Raw genomic sequence first — 26,831 nt, forward strand, 5'->3', positions numbered from 1 at the left:
CATCCCTCAGGGTCATCCCAGTGCACCAGCCCTGAGCACCCTGTCTCATGCATCGAACCTGGATTGGTGATCGTTTCACATATGATAATATACATGTTTCAATGCTGTTCTCTCAAATCATCCCACCCTCGCCTTCTCCCACAGAGTCCAAAAGACTGTTCTATACATCTGTGTCTCTTTTGCTGTCTCGCATATAGGGTCATCGTTACCATCTTTCTAAATTCCATATATATGTGTTAGTATACTATATTGGTGTTTTTCTTTCTGACTTACTTCACTCTGTATAATAGGCTCCAGTTTCATCCACCTCATTAGAACTGATTCAAATGTATTCTTTTTAATGGCTAGGTAATATTCCATTGTGTATGTGTACCACAACTTTCTTACCCATTTATCGGCTGATGGGACATCTAGGTTGCTTCCATGTCCTGGCTATTATAAACAGTGCTGTGATGAACATTGGGGTACATGTGTCTCTTTCAGATCTGGTTTCCTCGGTGTGTATGCCCAGCAATGAGATTGCTGGGTCATATGGCAGTTCTATTTCCAGTTTTTTAAGGAATCTCCACACTGTTCTCCATAGTGGGGGTACTAGTTTGCATTCCCACCAACAGTGTAAGAGGGTTCCCTTTTCTCCACACTCTCTCCAGCATTTATTGTTTGTCGATTTTTGGATAGCAACCATTCTGACCGGTATGAAATGGTACCTCATTGTGGTTTTGATTTGCATTTCTCTGATAATCAGTGATGTTGACCATATTTTCATATGTTTGTTGGCCATCTGTATGTCTTCTTTGGAGAAATGTCTGTTTAGTTCTTTGGCCCATTTTTTGATTGGGTCGCTTATTTTTCTGGAATTGAGCTGAAGGAGCTGCTTGTATATTTTTGAGATTAACTCTTTGTCTTTTGCTTTGTTTGCTATTATTTTCTCCCATTCTGAAGGCTGTCTTTTCACCTTGCTTATAGTTTCCTTCATTGTGCAAAAACTTTTAAGCTTAATTAGGTCTCATTGTTTATTTTTGCTGTTATTTCCATTACTCTGGGAGATGGGTCATAGAGGATCCTTCTGTGATAATACATTCACTATTGGCTTAGCAGACTGTTGTGCTGCCTATGTGTGGTTAGAAAACAGTTGAACAAATTGGTTGCAGTGTCAGGGGTGCCCTCCAGGGGACTGAGACTGAAAAAAGAGAGAGACCTAGGCCACCAAGCAATAGCACCCACTGAGTGTTCACTGAGACAGAGCAGTGGCTGAGTGCCAAGGGACATGACAATCTATGAAAGGGCCAGTGGCTGCCTGCAGGGTTACTGTGGTCTAATGGAGAAATGAGGAGTGGAAAGGTCACTCTTTAAGTGAAATTTCAGCTCTTTTTCTTTATGTGACCTGAGATCTTCCAGAAATTAATAAACTGAATAGTTTGGCTTTTGAAGGCCAGATTCTGAAGAACACACCTATCTCATTGCCCCTTTAATAATAATGAGGCATTTGGGTTAAGTCTGGTGGTTCAGATGATAAAGAATCTGTCTGCAATGCGGGAGACCTGGGTTTGATCCCTGGGTGGGGAAGATCTGCTGTAGAAGGGAATGGCTACCCACTCCACTATTCTTTCCTGGAGAATCCCATGGACAGAGGAGCCTGATGGTCTGTAGTCCATAGGGTCACGAAGAGTTGGACACAACTGAGCGACTAACACTTTGGGTTAAGTCAGCCCACTCCTTTTTGACCAGAGACTCACATTAGCAAGAAGAGCTAAAAAGAAAAGTCTGGCTCTGTGGACCACAGTCAGGCTAAGAAGCTCACACAGGGCTCAAACCCACAGGATTGGTTTCAAGGACACTCCAGGTTGTCAACTCAGCTCTTCCAGTGGAGACATGGGGCTTGCCACACCAGCAGAGAAGAAGCATGGTGCTTTTGCTTCTTTTCATCCCTAACGCTTTGGGGATTTCCTATGCATAAAAGTTAAGTGTGCAACTAGAGATGATCATACTAGGTGAGGTAAGTCAGAGAGAGAAAGACAAATACCATATGATATCACTTATTTGTGGAATCTAAAATGTGGTGTGAGTGAACATCTGTGAAACAAATTCAGACCTAGTGATTAGACTTGTGGTTGCCAAGCAGGAGAGAGGAGAAGAAGAAGGATGGATTGGGATTTTGGCGCTGGTGGATGAAAACTATTGCATTTAGAATGGGTATAGAACCAGGTCTTACTGTATAGCACAGGGAAAGTATATACAATCTTCTAGAATAAGCCATAATGGTGTTTGTGTGTGCTCAGTCATGTCTGACTCTGGTTCCTCTGTCCATAGGATCTTCCAGGCAAGAATACTGGAGTAGAGTGCAATTTCCTACTTCAGGGGATCTTTCTGATCCAGGGATCTAATCTACCTCTATTAGTTTCCTGCATTGGCAGGAGGATTCTTCACCTCTAGTGACACCTGGGAAGCCCATGATAGCAGGATATTAAAAAAACAACAACTATATATATGTGTAAAACTGAGTCACTTCACTGTGCAGCAGAGGTTGGAAGAACATTTTAAAACAACTCTACTTTAATAAGGAAGCAAAGTGAGAAGAAAAACCATCTTCACAATGTGTTGCAAACACTTTTCAATAAGCTCTAACAATATGAACATTTTATTATTTTTTTTTTTCAATATGAACATTTTAAAACTCAGATTCTCTCTCATTATGCATATCTTTTATTTGTTTTTATCAGAATCCTTTGACTGTATAAAAAAATCTAGTGATTTTCAGAATCATGTTTTCAACATCACAAATTCCAATTAACAGCTTTAGTTTACCCACTTAAAAGTTAACTTCAAGTACCAGTGGATTTTCAGTTTAATTAAAGATAAGATTTATGTTCTAAAAAAGGGCAAATGAAATGTTCTTTGGGTGTGATTTGTGACAGATTAGGGTGGAACTCAGAATTATTTAGACAATGTAAGAGGGTTTAAAATAGAGAATACATAAGGAAGAAAAGTTTTTTTTTTTCCTGTTCCCAAAGAATTGTTTGGGGGCTGTCTAGATTCAAAAGAGAAAGGATTCCACTGCAAAAAGCTCCCAGGCCATTTTTGTCAAAAGATACAAGAGACATTGTAGAATTTCTTACTAAGAGAGCAAGTTAAAGAGGGGACTGTTGAAACTGGGGCTGACAGATTTTAGCTAATTTTAACAGGCCTGTGTAGGTATTGCTAAATTCTTAAGTTTCTGAATGATGTCATCTTCTTAAATGATGACTTAGCAAACAAGCATTTCTATTCTAATGATGTCTTTCTGAGTAAAATGTTGAATCACTCAAAGGACACAGATAGACAGAGACAAACATACCATGTGGGAGGGGCAGAGCTTTATAAAACCAGTCGTTGCCATGTCTGAACTCTAACAACGCTCGGAAGACCGTTTCCTGTCAAGCAGAGAAGAACCAGGTATTTCAGCCATTTCCATGTCTCTCTCTGTGAAATAGGGTTTTATTTTGCATACTGGTATTATTAACATAATGAAAATTAAACTGTGGGATGTTTTTAGAGGATGAGTAAAAATTTAATGGTGTTTTCTTGTTTAGATGCTTGTTTGAGAATATTTTGGTTCAAGATTTGAATTAAGTTATACATAATCTTAAATCTCAGAGATCAGCAAATGCCTATGTAACATTCACCAAACCCAAATGTACATTCTGGTTGTGATGTTAGTTTTACTGAATAGCTTAGAATGTGTGTATCCTTTACTAGTTTGTGTTTGGCACTGAATTTAATGAAAATAGCTAGACCAATTAAAATGTATTTTTTTAGCAACTGAAAGTAATTTATAAATTGTACATAAATATGATATGGACAAAAAGAGGACTCAGTTTTCATCTTAAACAACCAGAAATTAAGCAGAAAACTGAGTGGTTCAGTTCAATACCAGAATATACTTACTGAATTTAGTTTGATAATTGGTCAGTTTAGTTAAAGAGAAAGAACAGCCCAGTTAGTTGCTGGATCGACTGAAGTAATAGTTCAATAAATAATTTAATATCCAATAAACAAAAAATTATTCATTATGAAAGAAATCAAATACAGAAAAGTCTTTTAATTTTATGGGGGAAAACTTGGTAATTTGGAATGGGAAATTTCCTTGAAGTTGTTGTTTTCTCTGTGTCATTAATTTTTCTGGTCAATTTCAAAATATTTACACTGTGTTCCTGCAAAAAAATTCAATTAAAAATGCTGCAGCAAGCTCAAATCTAACTTCGATGCCAGTGAGCAGAGGGGGTGTGGCTGCAGGTCTGAGCTCTTTGTCACCTGTGCCAAGTTTCAGGGGCACATTTGACAACTTTTGTTGTTTTAGGAACCAACACAAGCATCGCAGAGACCAACCCCACACTTGCTTTTCATCTGCTTGTTCTTCTAAAGATGATAGTAGATGTTGGTTAGGAGTATAAATCTAGAGATTGTTGGAGTTGTGCACCTCACTCTAGTGTTAGGAAATTCACAACAGGTGTTTCCTGTTCTGAGAGATTCTGAAGTCACTCAGTGACTTCGGTTTTACATGGTCTTAGGTAGATCCCACTTAAATGTAGGGTGGACGTGTGGTAGAGTCAGAAGACACTGTGTACATATACATATATATATAGAGAGAGAATATACATTCATAGATTTCTACAAATATAAACTTCTCAAACCTTATTTGAAAGGTCCGTAGGAACAGCACTAGAGCTGGAATTGAAAGCTAGTCTAGGCTTTGAAACCAGCTGTGCTATCGACATCTTCATATTCTCATTGGTATAACAAGAATTACTAGGTTTACCAGGCAAGTAATTATGCACGGTAAATAAAACAGTGAGGCTGAAGGCTCACTGAGGTTGAGGCTGACATAGACATCACACATTAATTTTTATGTTAAATGCAGTTAATTGCACCTATCTGAAAGATAAAAGTTAGACTATTTTTAAAACAAGTAAATACATCTGGGGTGATTTAATTCTGTCCTTACTTTTTAATTTTTTTAAAAAATAGTCACAGTCAACTGGAATTCTAACTTGGCATTAAAAGCCCTCACTTCTCATTTGTCTTGACAAATTTTGCTAGTGTCAAAGTGACTGACTATTTAGGTCATTATAAAGAATTAGATATAGGAGAGGCCTACATTAACTAATTAATTAATTAATTGGTCACATGATGCAGCTTGTGGGATCTTAGTTCCCCAGCCAGTGATTGAGCCCATGCCCTCAGCAATGAAAGTTCCGAGTCTTAACCACTGGACCACTAGGGAATTCTTAGGCTTAAGTTTATTTTTATAGCTCCAATTCTTTATTTTTTTGCACACAATAACATTTATGCTATTAATTCTCTGTTTTTAAAATGTTTTTGAGAGGAATAATTCATTATAAGGATGATTTTAAAATTGAGAAAGAAGAGGAAACAAATTTCTGAGTCACCCAGGTTAATCTAACCTCAGTGATGAAGCAAGAGAAAAAAAACAGTGATTTTTTTTGAAACTTAAGCCTTCTAGGAGTATTACAAACTGGCTTCCTTCCTCTTTTTATTTCCTCTTTCTAGCATTTCTCAATCCAGTAGCTGGCTGAAACTCTTATACGTAGTAGTTAAACATCAGTAGGTGAAGTATAAGTGACATTGGACAAAGTGGGGAATCCTGGGCTTGAATCCCTGCACCATTACATACAAACCCTGTGACCTTATATATGTCTCAGGGCATCAGGATGTAACCTGCAGAATAAAGATCAGAATATGTACCTCACACTGATCCTGTGAATATTACATGTTAAAGGAGATAAGAAGACATGAGAGAGTTTTGGGGACAAGTTTTATTTAATTTACTATTTTGTCTTGATAAAATACAATTGGGTGGTATCTCGCATGAGAAATTTTGATACAAATGGCAATCACTTTTTTCACAAGAAATGTTCGTGAACTGAGTGTTCACATGACAGCCGTGGACTAGGGAGATGTGAGCCTGGGAGGCCCCGCTAAGGGAGCCCAAGGCTGAAGAGAGCCTCCTCCAGGGTCTCCCCCAGCAGCTCCCCAGCCACCGTCCCCAGAAGGGTTCCTGTGGAATGATGAGTGTCAGCGTCGCTGGGTACATTTATAGATTTTGGTAATTGCAGGGTGTGTTTGAAGTCATTGTGAAAGTGTAAGATACAGTCTGTTGGCTAGAACCAGCAGGTACCCACCCACACCGGGTGTGTCCAAGCATTTGGCTGCATGCAAGTCTTAGGTCACGGAAGGTGTGTCTGTCATTTATCAGATGGTGGATGGGGTGTGTGTGTTCATGTGTGTGTGTGTGTGTGTGTGTGTGTATGTGCATGTGTATGTGTGTGTGTGAGTTCCATAAATCCAGGGCCATTCCTGCAGAGAGACCTGGAGTTGACTGTTCTGCTAGGGGTGGTGGTAGGAGGGGGGCCTTTCCAGCACCCCCAGTTGCTCAGCTCAGGGGGTGCTTTGGTAGAAAGGCTGTGGTGTGTGAGTGAGTCGAGGGGGTATAGGAATGGGAGATAGGGCAGTGTGAAATCCTCACTCTCAAAAGGTGAGTCTAAGCCACTTGTAGAAAGGAGTTTGGCCATCTCCACTGGGGCCAACAAGAGTGTGCGTGCATGTGGTATGCATTTGAATATGTGTGTGTTTTCCTCTAGTGTGTGTGATGGTGATGGTTTAGTCACTAATTCGTGTCCATGGATTCTTGTGACCCCATGGACTGTAGCCTGCCAGGCTCCTCTGTCCATGGGATTTCCCAGGCAAGAATACTGGAGTGGGTTGCCATTTCCTTCTCCAGGGGATCTTCCTGACCCAGGGATCAAATCTGGGTTTCCTGCACTGCAGGCGGTCTCCTGCATTTCAGGTGGATTCTTTACTGACTGAGCCACCAGGGGAGGCCCTAATGTGTGTATCTGTATGTCTGTATGTGTGATGTGTGTTTGTAGGTACAACACAGGGGTTGAGAGTATGACCCTGGAGGCCACCCACCCACCTGGCTTCAATTTCCAGTCCTGTCCCTTATAGTTGAGTGACATGGGTCACTTTTCTGATTCTCTTTGGGCAGTAATTTTTCCCCTTGTAAGCACAAGAATAGCAATGCCTTCCTCACAGGATTTGTGTGAGGATTAACTGGTTTAGAACAGGTGAAATGTTGAACACAGCATCTGTTGTACAGTTAAGAATTCAGTAAGGGCTATTTATTGTTATTGCTGTTATTATCATTATTATGAGGTGGAATGTCACCACGCATCCCAGGACGGTTCCCTCTATCTCAGGATCAGCTGTGTCATTTGCAGAATCCAGTGCAGAAGGGAGATGCAGGGAGGGCCCTTTGTATAAAATTATTAAGGGATTGCAAGGTTGTGACAGCAGCACACCGCACTGAGAGCGGAGCCTTCTGTGGCTGCGCCGCTGGCCCTGTTCAGTGAAGGGAGAGTAGAGAGGGGACCCCTGCCCTGTGCTACGCCACTGACATCACTCAAAACGTTGAGTCATCTTTTAGAGCTGTTGCTTTTCCTCGTTTTCCTTCCAGATTGAGACAATGGAAGAACTTTATGTGGCAAACACAATCTTTGCCCTCAATTTCTTCAAGTATCTGGCAAATACAAGCGCCGACACCCAGAATCTCTTCTTCTGTCCCTGGAGCATCTCCTCCACCATGGCCATGGTCTACCTGGGCGCCCGAGGCAATACTGCAGACCAGATAGCCCAAGTGAGTTTCTGTTAAAGTTCCCAATTGGGACTGAAGGATTCCTGGACTGAATTGTAGAACTGCTCTGATTATATGCTTGCAAGATCTGGACTATAACAGTCAGCTACTAGTGGGATCTTAGTTTCCCCACCAGGGATCGAACCCATGCCCTCAGCAATCATCACAAACCATTACAACACAAGTTACTTAGATTCAAATATATAAAAGAGTCAAACCACGAAAATCCTCAATGGTAGAAGTAGTAGAAGGATTATCAGTTTTCTTATCCTGCAACGTTAGAAATAGTTAATAGTGACTATATCTGACATCTGAAAATGTTTATATTTTTCAAAGGATTTGTCTGCTTTATCTCTTACTGGTTTTAAGAGTGTCACTGATGGATGGGCAGTGGGACTGAAGCACCTTTCCCCAGGGTTCCTCTGGTTTCTGCTCTCTCGTCTCAGGCTCTTTCCATTTATGTGAAGAATTCCTAGTAGTGGTTTTAAGAGAGTGCCATGAAGAGAAAAAACTGTCCCAGAGCTCGGTCTGTGCACTCTGGGGGAGGCACCGAGGGCAACAGGACTTCGGGGAGCCTCAGCCAACATGCTCTGCCCCATGAGCTCATGTCAACAAAATGGGGCTGACGGGATGGCTGTCTTCAAAGCCCAGGTGGTCGGGGGGGTCCAGCACTCTGGGGTCTTTCTGTCAGGGCCGCTGGCTTCCTTCCTTGGTGAACGGACACCAGCTCAGTCAGGAGACCCTTTCACTGGGTCAGGGACTGTGGAAATATGTTGACCTACTTCACTTGTACACAACAGTCATCCTCCGGTATGAGTGTGGCGCTATTAAATTTCACACGGTCCTGTCTTCCCTGGGTCCATGAGCAGACGAGGTAATTATATCATTAAAGTTCTTTCCTGGTCCCATGTGTACAGACGTCAGTGCTGAGTGCTGGGCGTCCAAGCTCTGCCTCTCACAAGCGTGGCTGCTGTCCTCAGTCACACAGAGATTCCCGTGAGGATCGCACCTGAGTGTGCGAGTGCCGGGGGATGGAGAGTCTTCCAGGTACACGGTCACCCACTTAAGGCGGGCCTCGTTTGGAGTGGCTCACACAGTGTTAGCCAATCTCACCACAGGAGGGAGAGGGCCAGGAGCTTCTCTCTCTGTTTGTGGCAGTTTGAACAGCAAGACTCACAACAAAGCCTAGTTGCTCAACTCTGATACCAGCCACATCTTGCAAGACTCCTTCCCCTTTATTTCCTTTGCTTTGGAAAAAAAAATAAATAAAGGCAGCGAACTCTGTTATAAACTTTAGAAAACATCAAGGACTTCAATTTTTATTTGTATTTAGTTTTTGGCCATGCTATGTAGCATGTGGAATGTTAATTCCCATCCCGCTGCACTGAAAGCATGGAGTCTTAACCACTGGACCGCCAAGGAAGTCTTCATTTTTTAAATGTAAAGGAATCAGAAGAAATTTTTTTTTCTTTTTTTTTTTTGAGGACAGATGCCAAACAAAGTGCTCTAGGTGCTAAAGGGAAAATCTTGATTTTGCTACCAGAGGATAAGTAACTTATTGGTCACTCATGGTACAACACAGCTTTTCTGTGTTTCGAAAGTATTTTCTGCATGTGGGACAAGAATTTTATATATAATAGTTTTCTTGTAACTGTTACATGGGAAGATTTTAAAATTCAAAGGCAAATTGGCATAATTCTCTACCAAAAAAATAGAGGAGACGCTTTTTGGTTTGGACGTGGAAGCCTGGACTTTGGGGACAGACCTGCCTGTCTTTGGTTGGTGGTTTTGCCACTTACTAGGTGTGCAAATGAAGACATTTAAACGCTCTGAGCCTCAGCTTTCTTATTTTTTATAAGAACAACTTTGTTGAGATATAATTCACATTTCATAAAATTCACCCATTTAAAGTTTACAATTCAGTAGTTCTTAGTATATTCGCAAGAATTGTGCAGCCATCGCCACAGTCTAATTTTAGAGTATCTTCTTCCCCAAAGGAATTCTCTATGGTCTATGGCTATACCACCCTGAACCCTCCCAATCTTGGAAGCTAAGCAGGGTTGGGCCTGGTTAGTACTTGGATGGGAGCCATTCTGTACCCATAAACTATATTAATTTGATCATACATAACGTGGATTTTTAACCACATATTTTGTACAATAGTTGCAGACCTCCAGAACACCATTTGATAACTCAAAAGAGTCTAGTAGTAACTTTCTTATTTTTAAAATGTAAATGAAAATGTGTATTGGGCAAGATGAGTATGAAGAGTAGAGTTACTAGGAGAGGCATGTGCTGGAACTAATTGTTTTCATAGCTGATACTTACAGTGCCCCAGCCAGGCACCTTGCTGAGAATGTGTTATGAATTTATCCACAGAATACAAAGTCCTGTGAGGTAGGTGCTCTGATTACCGTATTCACTTTACAGATGAGAAAATCATTGCAGGAAGAGGCTGCCCACATTTGGGAACTGGCGTAGCTTGTAAGGCTGAAACGGTTGTAGTGGATAAAAGGAGCAAATAGAATAAATAGATAATCTCTTCCCTTGTGGCTCAGATGGTAAAGCGTCTGCCAACAATGAGGCAGATCTGGGTTCGATCCCTGGGCCGGGAAGATCCTCTGGAGAAGGAAATGGCAACCCACTCCAGTACTCTTACCTGGAAAATCCCATGGACGGAGGAGCCCAGTAAGCTACAGTCCATGGGGTCGCAAAGAGTCAGACATGACTGAGTGACTTCACTTCACTTACAGAGCACAGGCAATGTGAGATTTGCAGGAGTATTTTTACCCAGCTCTTATCTTTAGGATAAGGGCACAGACCGGCCGGGGCCAGGCCTGCTCTCTGGGCAGGGTGCCTGCCTCAGCCTGGCTCAGGACCATGACACACACCCCATACCTGCAAGGACTCTTGCCATGACTTGAGTGGGCTTCAGTGCTGCCCAGAGACCCCAACTTATGGGCCAGCTTCCTTAAAAGGTAGGACAACCAGAGAAGCTCTTACAGAAGGCAGTCCTCCCTTTTACAGTGGCAGTCAGACTGCTTTTCAGAGGGTATTAGGTAGGAACTTATAATATATGATCTGAAGAGCAGAGAAAGACCCCAGAAATCCTAACACCTCTTCTTCCAGCCTAGAAATCCACCATCTGCTGGGCAAGGCTGCCTTCCCTCCCTTGGCAGTCTCCACCATCAATGCTTTACCAATAAGTTCCTCCCTTCCTGGGGCCCCATGGCACTGGGACCCAAAGGATGCTGGAGGTGGGGGTGGGTGGGTGGCAGGGCCAGTCGGAGGAGTCTATTGTACTGGGGGAGGGGGCTTGAGGCAACTTCCAGGGCCAGTCTGCACCTGCCAGTTTCACTGTTAGCTGGATCTGCCACTTACAACATAAAGAAATTCACATAGGGACTTCTTGATGGTCCAGTGGCTAAGACTCTGTGTTCCTAATGCAAGGGAACCTCGATCTGATCCCTGGTCGGGGAACATGTGGAAACTAAAGATCCTGCATGCTGCAACTAAAGATGCTGCCTGCCTCAACTAAGACCGTGGGCAGCTAAATAAATACATAAATGAAAACAAATATTTTAAAAAAGGAATTCATATTGCCATCTGACCCCTGCCATCTTCCCCCAACATGGACAGAAGTGAGGGATTTCTTTATGTGTAAATAACGTATGTGCAAATGTTTTAGGTGATCCTTGGTAATACTGAGCACCCTGTTTTTTTGCTTAAACTAGCTGTGGCTGCTAATTTTTAACAGTCTAGAAGGGTATAATGTGTAAGGCCACTGAACAGAGAGATACAAAGTCAGGAGTTAACCTTATTACTTCCTTCAAAATACTGGGATATTTTCAAGGAAGTTTATGAGTTGGGTGATAATTTAGATAACTTAATTAAAAGGCTATAAATCATCTCATTATAATTTTTTTTTGTCAAAATGGCCAGTATTTGACTTAGTATAAAATAACTCATGCTAATCCCCATGAAGGGAATTTCACTGACTGACACATATTATGTTTGAAGAGCATCTATGCTTGTTGCCCAGACACAAAGGCAGGGAACTTGACATAGGAGGTCAAGAGGTACTTTTGACAGCTGTTGGTTTAAAAGCTAAATAAAGCAGCAAAAAAATGTACCCAATTTTCTCTAATTCCAATTGTAGGTGCTTCAGTTTAACCAAGTTGGAGTCCACAGAGGCACCCCAGTGAGCCCAAGGAGCCTCACAAGTTGTGATTTCTCACAGCAGATCCAGAGGGGCACCTATCCTGATGCTATTTTGCAGGTATTTGACTCATCCATTCCTACTTCTTTTGTATTTTGTTTCCAGAAACTTCTTGTGTTAAAGTCACAATATTAGGGAAGGAACCTAGTACAACTTCCACCATTCATAGGAAGAAAACCAAGACTCACAGTCCTTGAGTAAATATCTTACGGTCACTCTGATAAGGAAGGGTAGAGCTGGGGTAGAATCCATGCTTTATGACTTCCAGGTCAAGACTGTAAATTCTGTCACATCACTCTGCCATTAGTTTGGTATGCATAATTTATCCTCAAGCCATGGTAGAGACTCCTATAATACACATGTGTGAATGCAGATTTCCAGAGTAAGGGGTGACAAGTAATTGAGGAATGGAGATGGCCAGGCCTGGTGACTTCAGGAGAGGTCAATGACCTTTGTGTATCCTTTATCTCCTCTCTCCCTGTCTATCTAGGGCTTCCCCAATGGCTCAGTGGTAAAGAATCTGCCTGCAATGCAGGAGACACAGGTTCAAACCCTGGATAAGATGATTCCCTGGAGCAGGAAATGGCAACCCACTCCAGTATTCTTGCCTGAAAAATCCCAGGGACGGAGGAGCTTGTCAGAGGCTACAGTCCAGAGAGTCACAAAGAGCTGGACACAACTGAGCGACTGACACGAGCACACATCTATCTGCTTTCTGTCGTCATTACGATCATCACCTGCTGTCTGTCTATCATCTATCTGTCATCTGTCTATCATCTATCATCTATCATCTATCATCTCTATCTATCTATCATCTATCTATCATCTCTATCTATCTATCATCTATCTATCATCTATCTACTTTACTGTCGTCATTACGGTCACCACCTGCTGTCTGTCATCTGTCATCTGTCATCTATCATCTCTATCATCTATCATCTATCTATCATCTATCATCTATCTACTTACTGTCGTCATTACGGTCACCACCTGCTGTCTGTCATCTGTCATCTGTCATCTATCATCTCTATCTATCTATCATCTATCTATCATCTATCATCTCTATCATCTATCATCTATCTATCATCTATCATCTATCTACTTACTGTCGTCATTACGGTCACCACCTGCTATCTGTCTATCTGTCATCTATCATCTCTATCATCTACCATCTATCTATCATCTCTATCTATCTACTTACTGTCGTCATTATGGTCATCACCTGCTGTCTGTCATCTGTCATCTGTCATCTCTATCTATCATCTCTATCATCTATCTATCTATCTATCATCTATCATCTATCTACTTACTGTCGTCATTACGGTCATCACCTGCTGTCTGTCATCTGTCATCTATCATCTCTATCATCTATCATCTCTATCTATCTACTTACTGTCGTCATTACGATCATCACCTGCTGTCTGTCATCTATCATCTCTATCATCTATCATCTATCTATCATCTATCATCTATCTATCATCTATCTACTTACTGTCGTCATTACGATCATCACCTGCTGTCTGTCATCTGTCATCTATCATCTCTATCATCTCTATCTATCATCTATCTATCTATCTATCATCTATCTATCTATCATCTATCTATCTATCTATCATCTATCTATCTATCATCTATCTATCTATCTATCTATCTATCATCTATCTATCTATCATCTATCATCTATCTATCATCTATCATCTCTATCATCTATCATCTATCTATCATCTATCATCTATCTACTTACTGTCATCATTACGATCATCACCTGCTGTCTGTCATCTGTCATCTATCATCTCTATCTATCATCTCTATCATCTACCATCTATCTATCATCTCTATCTATCTACTTACTGTCGTCATTACGATCATCACCTACTGTCTGTCATCTGTCATCTATCATCTCTATCATCTCTATCTATCATCTATCTATCTATCTATCATCTATCTATCTATCATCTATCTATCTATCTATCATCTATCTATCTATCATCTATCTATCTATCTATCTATCTATCTATCTATCATCTATCTATCTATCATCTATCATCTATCTATCTATCATCTATCTATCATCTATCATCTCTATCATCTATCATCTATCTATCATCTATCATCTATCTACTTACTGTCGTCATTACGATCATCACCTGCTGTCTGTCATCTGTCATCTATCATCTCTATCTATCATCTCTATCATCTACCATCTATCTATCATCTCTATCTATCTACTTACTGTCGTCATTACGATCATCACCTACTGTCTGTCATCTGTCATCTATCATCTCTATCATCTCTATCTATCATCTATCTATCTATCTATCATCTATCTATCTATCATCTGTCATCTATCATCTATCATCTATCTATCTATCATCTCTATCTATCATCTATCATCTATCTATCATCTATCATCTATCTATCATCTATCTATCTATCATCTATCTATCTATCTATCATCTATCTATCTGTCATCTATCTATCTATCTATCATCTATCATCTATCTATCATCTATCTATCATCTATCTATCATCTCTATCTATCTATCTATCATCTATCATCTATCTATCTATCATCTCTATCTATCTATCATCTATCTATCTATCATCTATCATCTATCTATCTATCATCTATCTATCTATCATCTATCATCTATCTATCTATCATCTATCTATCTATCATCTATCATCTATCTATCTATCATCTCTATCTATCTATCTATCATCTATCATCTATCTATCTATCATCTCTATCTATCTATCATCTATCATCTATCTATCTATCATCTATCTATCTATCATCTGTCATCTATCATCTATCATCTATCTATCTATCATCTATCTATCTATCATCCATCTATCTATCTATCTGTCATCTATCTATCTATCTATCTATCATCTATCTATCTATCATCTATCATCTATCTATCTATCTATCTATCATCTATCATCTATCTATCTATCTATCTATCTATCTATCTATCTATCATCTATCTATCTATCTATCATCTATCATCTATCTATCTATCATCTATCTATCTATCTATCATCTATCTATCTATCTATCATCTATCTATCTATCTATCTATCATCTATCTATCTATCTATCTATCATCTATCTATCTATCTATCTATCTATCTATCTATCTATCATCTATCTATCTATCTATCTGTCATCTATCTATCTATCTATCTATCTTCCTTCTTTCTCCCTATCTATCGATCTATCATCATCATCATTAGCAATAGAACACCACCAATCTATCTACCTATTTATCATCATTATCATGATTATCATCTACTCTCTATCTATCTACCACCCGTTCATCTAATCAGTCTCAGGTTAATATCTTTTCCCAGTACTCCACTTCCTTAAACACCATTCAGCTGCATTATAAGAGCCTGGTGTAGATGGGCTCCTATTGGTAAATAGCTTCCACAATCACGCCCTGATTTAGGTCCTCTCACAGGTTCCTTCCTAGGAACGCTGATGCTCCATCTGTCTGTCACTCAGGGGATTACAGATTCAAGATGGTGAGAGGGCCTCTTCAAAAGGCGATTCTGCCAGGCCTGAGTGGATAGCTGATGGTCCATCTTCAGGGCTCTGACCTCAGCTTCACCCAGGCACTCCTGTGACTAAGCCCCGTGTCTGTCATCATGCTCACAAACTTCAGGTTGGGGATTGGAATTCCCCTTGATTTTATGTTTTCTAAACTCCAGATTCCATTGCACACACTATTCCTTAATTATGCCAAGGGACTTGTAGAAGTTATATAAACTTTTAAAAGAACATTTCTAAGGTAACATTTTAATATAATAAAAATTTCTTAGAGACTTTATAGCTTAGGTAAATATCAAAGGAGCCTGACTTTTTCTAGGATCTCAGTTCTGTTACAATTAAATCCAATCCTATGGGCACAGAAAAATCTGAAACAAGTCAAAAATTATCTGATACATTTTAATGTACTATATCCATATCAACATTATTTCCTGAGTTACCTCTAAAGTGCCAGAAAAAAAGGTGTATTGTAATACAGCATTGTATTGATATCCTAGAAAAAAAAATACTATTGCTTAAGAAATACCTTGTTTAGAAGTCCTGAGTTATATAAAATGAATCTCTTCTTTCCTTTTAAGGCACAAGCTGCAGGGATAATCCATTCATCCTTCCGTTCACTCAGCAACGCCATCAACGTGTCCATGGGGGAGTATTTATTGGAAAGTGCAAATAAACTGTTTGGAGAGAAATCTGCAAGATTCAAGGAAGTGGGTGAAACCTGTGACCTAAATGGCAGGGTCCCAAACTTGCAAGGAGGTCACTTTCAAAGCTGTTTTCTCTGATTCATTCCCAGAGGGTCAGAGTTCCACTCAGGCTCGCTAAGGCTCCCCAAAGCCATGGGACACAATCCAACACAGCCATGCTTATGCTCCCTCTGTGGGTGCTTCCTATTTCTACTGTAAAAACTCCATATGTAAAGTCACAAGAAGGTGTGCACAGGTGTGCCCAGAACCGCCGACCCCACGCCCAGCCTCTCTCTCTGCACTCAGTGTTCATCGTGCAAAGTGTGTAGGAGAACAAAGGCAGTCGGGACTGGACTGGGGGGGGGGGTCAAGAGAGCACATAATCAGCCCCCAGCCAACCTCCCCTTACCCTGCTTCAGGCTCCCCAGTCTTGACAGGAAACCTGTAATTTACAAATACACCACAGGTGGTTGGATATCCTGGAGGAGAGCATGACAGCCTACTCCAGTATTCTTGGCTGGAGATTCCCATGGACAGAGGAGACTGGCGGGCTATAGTCCATGAGGTCACAAAGAGTCAGACACAATGGAGCAGCTAACACTTTCACTTTCACTCGTTGGGCATATTTTAAGTAATCTTGTCATTATTTTTTCGCTTTAAAGGAATACATGCAACTCTCCAAGAAATATTACTCTACAGAACCTCAGGCGGTCGACTTCCTAGAATGTGCAGAAGATGCCAGAAAAAAGATTAATTCCTGGGTCAAGACTCAAACCAAAGGTAAAACCAAAGAAATAGCTTCTGCTCTTCTTTCCACATAGAAAACTCTGATGTGTGTTTTGTGTTTTTTTTGATCTTGAACTTAGCTCTTACTCCTAACCTTAGTTATTTTGGCTAATGTAACCTGATTCTTGTTGAGCTTTGTGGTGTTTGAAGTGAGAAACAAATAATCAAGGTCTACTAATAGAAGATATATATTCAGTACATCAATAATCTGGTTTGGATTATTACCGAATAGAGTGTAAGAAGAGGCAGATATTTTCTAATTTAGGAAATATCAGTGTTGAAATAATTGTGACTTTATGTTCACTGCAAACAAAAGCAAAAATAAAAGGAACAATATTCAACTGAGTAATTGGTGTGAGAAAACGGGCAATGGAAAAAGGAGGGATCATAAAATTTTAGCTCTTTCTTCTATTTCACCATCCAGAGTCAGTATGTTGTCCAGTTCTTTCAGTCCCTTCTTTATCGCCCATTAATCGTCTAAGCTACTTCTACCTTTGTTATGCATGTCCTCAGTTCTTAACTGACTCATCCAAGATCCCACTCTCTGTTCATGGTGCAGCTGGGGTTTCCTCTTCTTCTGAGCCTTAGTCTAATTCTGGAATTCTTCAAATTAATGTTTAAAGAGTTTGATACCTTAATGCAGAAAACATGTTTCACTTATCTTCTATGCTTATTTATTTGCTTTTAAATACATTTTTATTTGGCTGTGTTGGGTTGCAGTTGTGGCATGTGAAATCTAGTTCCCAGACTGGGGATTGAACCTGGGCCCCCCCAGCATTGGCAGCATGGAATCTGAGCCACTGGACTACTTGGGAAGTCCCTGCCTCCTGTGTTTAAAACATAATTTCAAACCATAGTATGCTATCCTGATTTCTTAGCTACCATAATAGAAAAAGCACTTGTATTAAGTTCTGTAGAATTGAAAAAAGAATTATTGTTTCTCTATAAACAACTGGCCTACTTTAGTTCTTCATTTCTAGATTTTTAAATTACTGCTCTGAAAGATTCATGCACCACTGACAAAAAGGAAGCAGAGAAAGTGAAGATTTAACAAAAATGAAAGTCAAAGCAGATTGCAAAATCAAAGAGATGCATGAAAGCTTTGCTTTTTTGAGAACAGCAAGAATTTCTCTTCTTTTTAAGCGTTTGTGGTGAATGGCTATAAATCAATCAGTGAAACTGCAAAAATGCCAAATAGTCATTTAGACTGATTGTTTTACCAATTTTTATAGTAATTTGAGAAAAATTTCTTTTTTCCTTGTTATGATCAAATATTATGTGTCACAAAGTTAAATAAAGTCTCAGTAGATATCCAAGTAGTAACCAGGAGTTTTAATTACTAGGGGTTATACTGAATGAAGATATTGAATAACTATACTGAAACTGGTCAGACTATAGTGAGGTTTTTGCTTGAGTCTTGTATGTGTCAGCAGAAATGGAAGATGGTGGAATTCTGACCAGCTCTCAAGCATTGTGACCTTGGAAAGATTACTAATATCTCATTATGGTGTCCGTTTGTGTTGTTGTTCAGTTGCTAAGTCATGTCCAACTCTTTGCCACCCCATGAACTGCAGCAAGCCAGGCTTTCCTGTCCTTCACTATCTCCTGCAGTTTACTTAAACTCATGTCCATTGAGTCAGTGATGCCATCGAACCATCTCATCCTCTGTTGCTGCCTTCTCCTCTTGCTCTCAATCTTTCCAGGATCAGGATCTTTTCCAATGAGTTGACCCTTCCCAGCAGGTGGCCAAAGTATTGGCATTTCAGCTTCAGCATCAGTCCTTCCAATGAATATTCAAGGTTGATTTCCTATTTGTGTAAAATGACACTAATAATACTCCCTTACTAGAATGGTTGTGAGGATTAAATAAAATAGTGTGCTTGAAATATTGCAGAGCTGGTATTCACTATAAAAGGACTGTTTCTTAAACCAACTTTAAAAAAAATCACACTCAGATATTATCACTTCTGGGAACTTTCTTGGACTCAGTCATTCACTCCCTTCTCTGTGTTGTTGCAGTTTTCTGCATTATTCAGCTCTCTAATAGGACTCACTTCACTTTCTTTCCTGAATGATTTAGAATGTCTCTTCCAATATTCTAAGCCCGCCCTGCCCCCAGGACAATTTTTCCTTTATTACTTCATGAATCTGTGCTATTCCTGATGTAGGTGTAGCACAACTTCCAAAACACTGTTTTTGGATGAATCAGTGAGTTAGACCTATGGGCTGTCTAGACCAGATCTAGAAGGAGGCCTCCTGACATACTGAGGAAATATGCTATTGAATACCTTGTTAGTGTCAGTCGATCAGTCGTGTCCGACTCTTTGCGATCCCATGGACTGTAGCCCGCCAGGGTCCTCTGCCCGTGAAATTCTCTAGGCAAGACTACTGGAGTGGGTTGCCATTCTCTTCTCCAAGGGATCTTCACCACGCAGGGACTGAAGTCAGGTCTTCTGCATTGCTGGCAGATACTTTACCATCGGAGCCACCAGTGAAGCCCATTATACTCCTTGAGTCTCTTTTTCACTCCCATCTGAATGAACTAACTTCATATAACTATAAAACTTTGAGAAAACAGTATAAAAGGAATTAAAAAATTTCTGGGACTTCTCTGGTGGTCCACGGGTTAAGACTCTGTGATCTCAAAGCAAATGATACAGGTTCAGTTCCTGGTCAGAGGAATAAGATCCTGCATGCAGCACAAAGGAAAAAAAATTAAAAGAAACTTAAAAATTTTTTTCCAAGTCTGATAGCAATTCTAAATCTTAATTACATTACTTCTTCATTTGCTCTTGAATTTTGCAAACCTGAAAAATTTGGTCTGAGTTTTACTTATGTTTTAAATAAATTAAGAGAAAAATTTGAATGTGAATATTAACATCTCTGCAGAGTTCGATAAATGTGGATGCTAAGCTTGATGGTGACTCAAAAGATTCAAGAAATCATAATGACTTCATAATTGTTAATCATGAAACATAAACATATATTATATTTTCTGTAGGCAAAATCCCAAACTTGTTACCTGAAGGTTCTGTTGATGCAGACACCAAGATGGTCCTGGTGAATGCTGTCTACTTCAAAGGAAAATGGAAGACTCCATTTCAGAAGAAACTAAAGGGGCTTTATCCTTTCCGTGTGAACTCGGTATGAGACAATGACAACAAAACAGATTTTCTTAACATATATTTTAGGGTCTTTGACAAAATAGAGAAAGAAAAATTGGGACCACTTATTGATATCCATACATGGTTTGCTATTAATAGTTATATACACACTGGGTAGTTGATTGACTCTTTCAGGTTACTGAATGGCACTTAGTAATTTTCTGAGAGGTCATATGAGTAATGGTAAGGACCATGCGCTTTATAATTACACAATCTTGGACTCATATGTAGGCTGTACCAACTAAGATGTTACTTGTGGTTCATGCACTCCTATTTTTGATCTGTGAAACTGGGATGATAACATCCAACTCAAAATGTTGTTGTAAGGATTCAATGAGATTTTGCAGAGTTCTTGACCCCTAGTAGGTACAGAACAAATGTTTTATTATTTAATTATAATTGTCCATCTTATTACTAATAGGTATAATCTTGAAAAAACAAAATAGATCAGAGTCACTGTGAGAGTATACAAATAATAAATTTTTATTTTTTAAATATATTTTGATGTTTTTAAACAAATTTCAAAACAAATTTTTGATTAAAAAAGATCTGTTTCTTTAGCATGAAAGCAGAACCCTTTCTCTTTCATGTCTGATTGTAAATCTTTTGACATCTTACTACCAACTTTCATATTTTACTTTTTAATTACTTTAGACTCAGTGCAAATCAGTAGAGATGATGTTCCTGCATGAAAAGCTAAACATTGGATACATAGCAGACCTGAAGGTCCAGATTCTAGAACTCCCATATGCTGGAGAGGTCAGTATGTTCCTGCTGCTTCCAGATGGAATTGCTGAATCCTCTACAGGCTTGGAGTTGGTAAGAATTCCAACTTCCGTTGTTTTAAACTTCTGGGGCTAAACTCGCCTTTGTGCATGTCCGCTGTTCTGGCTGCTGTTTAGTTGCTCAGTCATGTCCGACTCTTTGAGACCCCTGGACTGTAGCCCGCCACACTCCTCTGTCCATGGGGCTTCCCAGGCAAGATTACTAGAGCAGGTTGTCATCTCCTTCTCCAGGGGGTCTTCCTGACCCAAGGGTCAAACCCACGTCTCCTGCATTGGCAGGTGGATATGTTATCACTGAGTCACCTGGGAAGCCCTTGCACATGCCTACATCTGAGGACACGGCGTCGGTTTGAATATGTGAACTTGTTTGAGACGAACTGTGCCAGGTTTCCCAGTCATTCAGAAGCCTTAAACACGTCTCATATATGCTATCTTCTTGCAAAATTTTTACCGAACTATTAAATTTTAATATCACCTACTTTACTTTAATATAGTAAAGTCATTGGTTGTCAACATTAGAGGTTGTTGTCCTTCTCTGCTAGCACTCAGTGGTTTTATCTTTTGGATTCGTAGCTGGAGAGAGAAATCACCCATGACAAACTCAGCAAGTGGCTCAGCGAGGACACCATGGGTGAGGATGACGTGGAGGTGTACGTCCCCAAGTTCAGACTGGAAGAGCATTATGGACTCAAGACCATTCTCACGAGCATGGGCATGGGCGATGCCTTCAGCCAAGGCCAAGCCAATTTCTCAGGCATGTCAGAAAAGAATGACCTGTTTCTGTCTGAAGTGTTCCATCAAGCTTCTGTGGACGTGAATGAGGAGGGCACTGAGGCTGCTGCCGGCACTGGGGCCATTGTAACAGGGAGAACAGGCCATGGAGGCCCACAGTTCGTGGCAGACCATCCTTTCCTCTTCCTTATCGTGCACAAGATAACCAATAGCATTCTCTTTTGGGGCAGATTTGCATCACCCTAAATTGAAAGTTTCCATTTCTACACAGGAATTTGTAATATGAGGTGTAAACCTCAGGATTTCTGCAAATGCCAAAACTTTAGAGACCTCTGCATGTTTCTGTCTTTCTGAACTTTTATTACATGCTAACTAGAAACACAGACATAGTGTGACTGTCAATCATAACATTACCCTCCCCATTAATCATTTGGCCTCCTAAAATGGGATGATATCTCATTTAGCTCTTTCTTACTCTCAGTTTATTTTATAGCATTAACTTCTACTGTATTATTTATTGTTTTATATATATATTTTAATTATGGTCACTGTCTACTGTAGCTGATACGTTTACAGAAGCCAGTCATCACTTATTTTTCTTTCTCAGGAAATATATGTATTTATGGGCTTCCCTGGCGGCTCAGAGGGTGAAGAATCCACCTGCAATGCAGGATACCTGAGTTCAATCCCTGGGTCGGGAAGATCCCCTGGAGAAGGGAATGGCTACCCACTTCAGTATTCTTGCCTGGAGAATTCCATGGACAGAGGAGCCTGGCAGGCTACAGTCCATGGGGTTGCAAAAAGTGAGACATGACTTAGTGACTAAGCATGCAGGCATATGTATTTGTTCTTAAAATGAGGGATAAGTAGGTGGCCTTCCATGTCCTTTTGTAATAGAAACCTAGAAGAAAGCATTGAACAACAGGGAAATATATATTGTATGCATTTCTAGCATTATGTATCCCATACATGTGGCTGTAACTTATGTAAGGTTGCAAAAATATAGAAAATAAATCTATTTTCACAAACCATTTGTTTGTTTAAATTCTATTAGGTCTTTAGATTATAAGATCTGGTTATCTTGTTTCTCAGAAATCAGGCATCACAGCTTGTTTGTGAGAACCAAGTAAATAGAATAAAGGAGCCAAGGGAACAACCTACTGCTTTGCAAGGGGCCCCATTGTTGGGGGTGGAATGGAGCTGTGTGAAAAATTGATTAGAACTGCCTTCTCACAGCAGCAAAAAGTATAGCAGTTCAAAAGGATAGTTTGGGTCAGAGTCCTTTGGGGACCCCTGTGTTCAAATCAGGACATCAGGCATAAACACTGAGTCTAGTGGTGCAGACATAGCATCAAGGTCAATTCACTGAGTCCATTGAGAGAGAGAGTTCAGAGGGGTAGAGGAGAGCTGGGCACAAAGGTTGAAGGAAAACATAAGCTGACTTCTTTTAAGCGTGTTTGCTTTGAATAGCACTGAATACTTTTGAGTGGATCAGCAGCACAGAAAAACATAACTTAAGTCCTGAGAAATAAGGAAGATCTGAGGTTTACGGAGTTTGACCTGGCTGCAGAAGCGTGGCTGGATCCTGAAAATGCATTTCAGGCACTGCTGTCTTTATGATGAAATCCAGGGATGGGTGACCCACTGGAGCATCTTGGCTAAAGAGGTAGCCTTATGACCTTGACTTAACTGCACCCAAACCCCAATTCGAACACTTAGGAGTCCTCTAACCACAAGCTGGGAAGGATGCTTCTTCCTGCTTCAGTTTTCTTCCAGTGTAAACTAGAGAAAACAGTGCTTTTCTCATAAGGTTGTTCTGATGATGGAATGAATCCATACCTAATAAGAAATTAAATGAATGCTTGGCACATATAGTACTTAATAAATACTAGCGAGTATAATTATTTTCTCAGTCAGCAATAAAACTGTCTCATTGTCAGCTGGTCAAGCATAGAGTCCCCAAAAATTATTCAGCTAATTCTTTAAGGCTTGAATTGTGATTTATTTCCTCTAAATCAGACATTCTTAAAAATTAGAGGTTCTTCCTTGCTTTCTCCTACTTATTTTTAGATTCATTTAAAAAATGTATTTTACCAATTCATTCAGCAAGGTGACAAATAGTAACTTTCTGAATCATTGTGAGGTTGTGAGTCTTAAGATATATATCACCATCATTGCTGAATTAGAGCATGAGCGTAGAATTCTAGGTTCAAAGTGTTCTTCACACTTTGTTGTTATTCAGTTGCTAAGTTGTGTCTGACTCTTTGTGACCCCATGGACTGCAGGATGCCAGGCTTCCCTGCCCTTCACTATCTCCCAGAGTTTGCTCAAATGCAAGTCCATTGAGTCAGTGATGCCATCCAACTATCTCATCCTCTGTCGTCCCCTTCTCCTCCTGCCTTCATTCTTTCCCAGCATCAGAGACTTTTCTAATGAGTTGGCTCTTCCATCATGTGGTCAAAGTATTGGAGCTTCAGCTTTAGAATCAGTCCTTCCAATGAATATTCAGGGTTGATTTCCCTTAGGATTGACTGGTTTGATCTCCTTGCTGTCCAAGGGACTCTCAAAAGTCTTCTCCAGCTCCACAATTCAAAAGCATCAATTCTTCAGTGCTCAGCCTTCTTTATGATCCAACTCTCACATCCATACCTGACTATTGGAAAAACCCTAACTTTGACTGTAGGGACTTTTGTGGGCAAAGTGATGTCTCTGTAGTTTTGCTTCGTATAGTTTAAATTATTAAAATTCAATAATTTTATTTTTGTTTTTGACGCTGTTCTTGATATTTCATTGCATTAGGAGTCCTTTTAAATAGTTTTCAAAATTTAGCTTATTCATCAGGAGATGTTTTCCATTTGGAAACCCGTGTCTTGGTTTAGTTCTGGGAAACTCTTAGCCACCACTATGGCCTGAATATTTGTTATCCTCATTCCAACACAGATGTTGAAACCATAATCCCTGATGTAATGTAGTTTGTAGGCTGGGTCTTTGGGGATAATTGGGATTAAAATTGGTCATGAGGGGGTCCGGGTGGGCTGCGGTCCGCGTGCCCCGCCGTGTCAGAGGCGGGAGGGGCCGGGCGCAGCTATGTTCGTGGCGCGCGGTATCGCGGCGGACCACAAGGATCTCATCCATGATGTGTCTTTCGACTTCCACGGGCGGCAGATGGCCACCTGCTCCAGCGACCAGAGCGTCAAGGTCTGGGATAAAAGTGAAAGTGGGGAATGGCATTGCACTGCTAGCTGGAAGACACATAGTGGATCTGTGTGGCGTGTGACATGGGCCCATCCTGAGTTTGGTCAGGTTTTGGCTTCCTGTTCTTTTGACCGAACAGCTGCTGTCTGGGAAGAAATAGTAGGAGAATCAAATGATAAACTGCGCGGACAGAGCCACTGGGTCAAGAGGACAACGCTGGTGGACAGCAGAGCGTCCGTTACCGATGTGAAATTTGCTCCTGAGCATATGGGTCTCATGTTAGCAGCGTGTTCAGCAGCTGGGATAGTTGGAATCCGTGAAGCTGCAGCTGTCGCGAGTCTCAGCAGTGGTCCCCGCAGCAGGGCTCTCAGGCCGCGCAGCTGTAGCTGTATTTCTTGGAGCCCTTCCAGCTCTGGGGCTCATGCTCCCTGATTGCTGTAGGAAGTGATGACAGCAGTCCAGACGCAATGGCCAAGGCTCGGATTTTCAAATATAATGAAGACACCAGGAAATATGCGAAAGCTGAAACTCTCCTGACCGTCACAGGCCCTGTCCACGATATTGCCTTTGCTCCAAACTTGGGACGATCTTTCCACATTCTCGCCAGAGCAACCAAAGACGTGAGAATTTTTACATTAAAGCCTGTGAGGAAAGAACTTACTTCCTCTGGCGGGCCAACAAAATTTGAAATCCATATTTTGGCTCAGTTTGATAATCATAATTCTCAGGTCTGGCGAGTGAGTTGGAATATAACAGGAACAGTGCTGGCATCTTCAGGAGACAATGGCTGTGTGAGGTTGTGGAAAGCTAACTATATGGACAACTGGAAGTGTACTGGCATTCTGAAAGGTAATGGGAGCCCTGTCAATGGGAGTTCTCAGCAGGGAAACTCAAATCCGTCCATAGGTTCAAATATCCCAAGTCTTCAGAATTCACTAAATGGATCTTCTGGCAGAAAGCACAGCTGAGTACCAGCTAACTGGAGTAACTTTGCTGTTTTGCTGCTTATTGCATGCACAAAGGAATGGAAATCAAGCTCCTTTTCCCCTTCCCCAGCGCCGTTTGACCTCTCCCAAGATACACCAGCAGCCTGCTTACTACTAAACGCAATCCAAAAGGCCTTTAAAAATACAGTGTATATCATTTTTTTTGTACTAGCCAGTTTATTGACACTTATTTAAAATTTTTGAAATATAAATGGAGAGGCTTTTTGTTGAGACACTGTCACCAAAACAATTTTTTGAAATGTTTCTGAAACTCACGGGTTTTAAAATTAAAAGATTGTTACCATCCTCAGTAGTTGGGAGGAGGGAAAATATCACTATTCCATCTGGAGAATGTATATAGACTTCTGTCTTTTATTTTCTAAAACAGTAGGCTAAAATGAATTTTTATAATTTCAATTTGAGGATTGAATAATTATTTTTCATAAAGATTGTTTTGAGTGATAATTTGTTTACTTTTTGTAATATTGGTTTATACATGATACTATTCAGTATAACTCTGTTATTTCTTTGAAATGTTTAAACTATTATTAGTGAAAAAGTGAGAGAAATAGTAGTGACAGTAACTTGACTGCACAGTTTGTAGCCAGACAACATTTGGTATTGCTTCATTTATAATGTGGTAGTAAAATGAAAACATTGTTGTAAGTTTTCAGTTTATATTCACTAAAGAGGTAAATATTTCTATTATGTGCTTGTATATTTTTATGGTGTGATTTCATGGCTTAAGGTTTCCGTCAAGTCAAAATTTGGAAACATACTATAAGAAGCAGATAAAGCTTTGCTAAAATTGTGCATGCATGTTAAACCTCCAGGTTCCATGTCCCAGGATTTTCTTAATTTTGTTGGCTGCTTCATTTAGTTCATACTCTCTGATGACAGAGCTATAAATCTTTTTTTGAGAAAATGCTAAAGTATTACGGGTAAGTTATAAAATAGTAGGCTAACAGTAGGACATATTTTTGAGCTCTTTTATTTATCAACATTTTGTACTAATCAAAGGTTTTTGCAGAAAAA

General features: G+C 40.2%; 1 protein-coding gene and 1 pseudogene across 1 annotated transcript; both read left to right on the forward strand.

Annotated features, from left to right (window-relative positions):
• Positions 1 to 3,347: 3,347 nt before the first annotated feature.
• Positions 3,348 to 22,646, forward strand: LOC122425617 (plasminogen activator inhibitor 2-like). Its single transcript, XM_043444118.1, has 8 exons — positions 3,348 to 3,432; positions 7,514 to 7,693; positions 11,850 to 11,969; positions 16,044 to 16,172; positions 16,811 to 16,928; positions 19,936 to 20,078; positions 20,753 to 20,917; positions 21,457 to 22,646. Exons 2-8 carry the CDS (start codon positions 7,523 to 7,525, stop codon positions 21,859 to 21,861), a joined length of 1,251 nt encoding a protein of 416 aa, XP_043300053.1. The 5' UTR covers positions 3,348 to 3,432; positions 7,514 to 7,522; the 3' UTR covers positions 21,862 to 22,646.
• Positions 22,647 to 24,701: 2,055 nt separating this feature from the next.
• LOC122425802 lies at positions 24,702 to 26,256 on the forward strand (annotated as a pseudogene).
• The last annotated feature ends 575 nt before the right edge of the window (positions 26,257 to 26,831 follow it).

The sequence above is a fragment of the Cervus canadensis genome, chromosome 23, assembly GCF_019320065.1.
Source record: "Cervus canadensis isolate Bull #8, Minnesota chromosome 23, ASM1932006v1, whole genome shotgun sequence".
Lineage (NCBI taxonomy): Eukaryota > Metazoa > Chordata > Mammalia > Artiodactyla > Cervidae > Cervus > Cervus canadensis.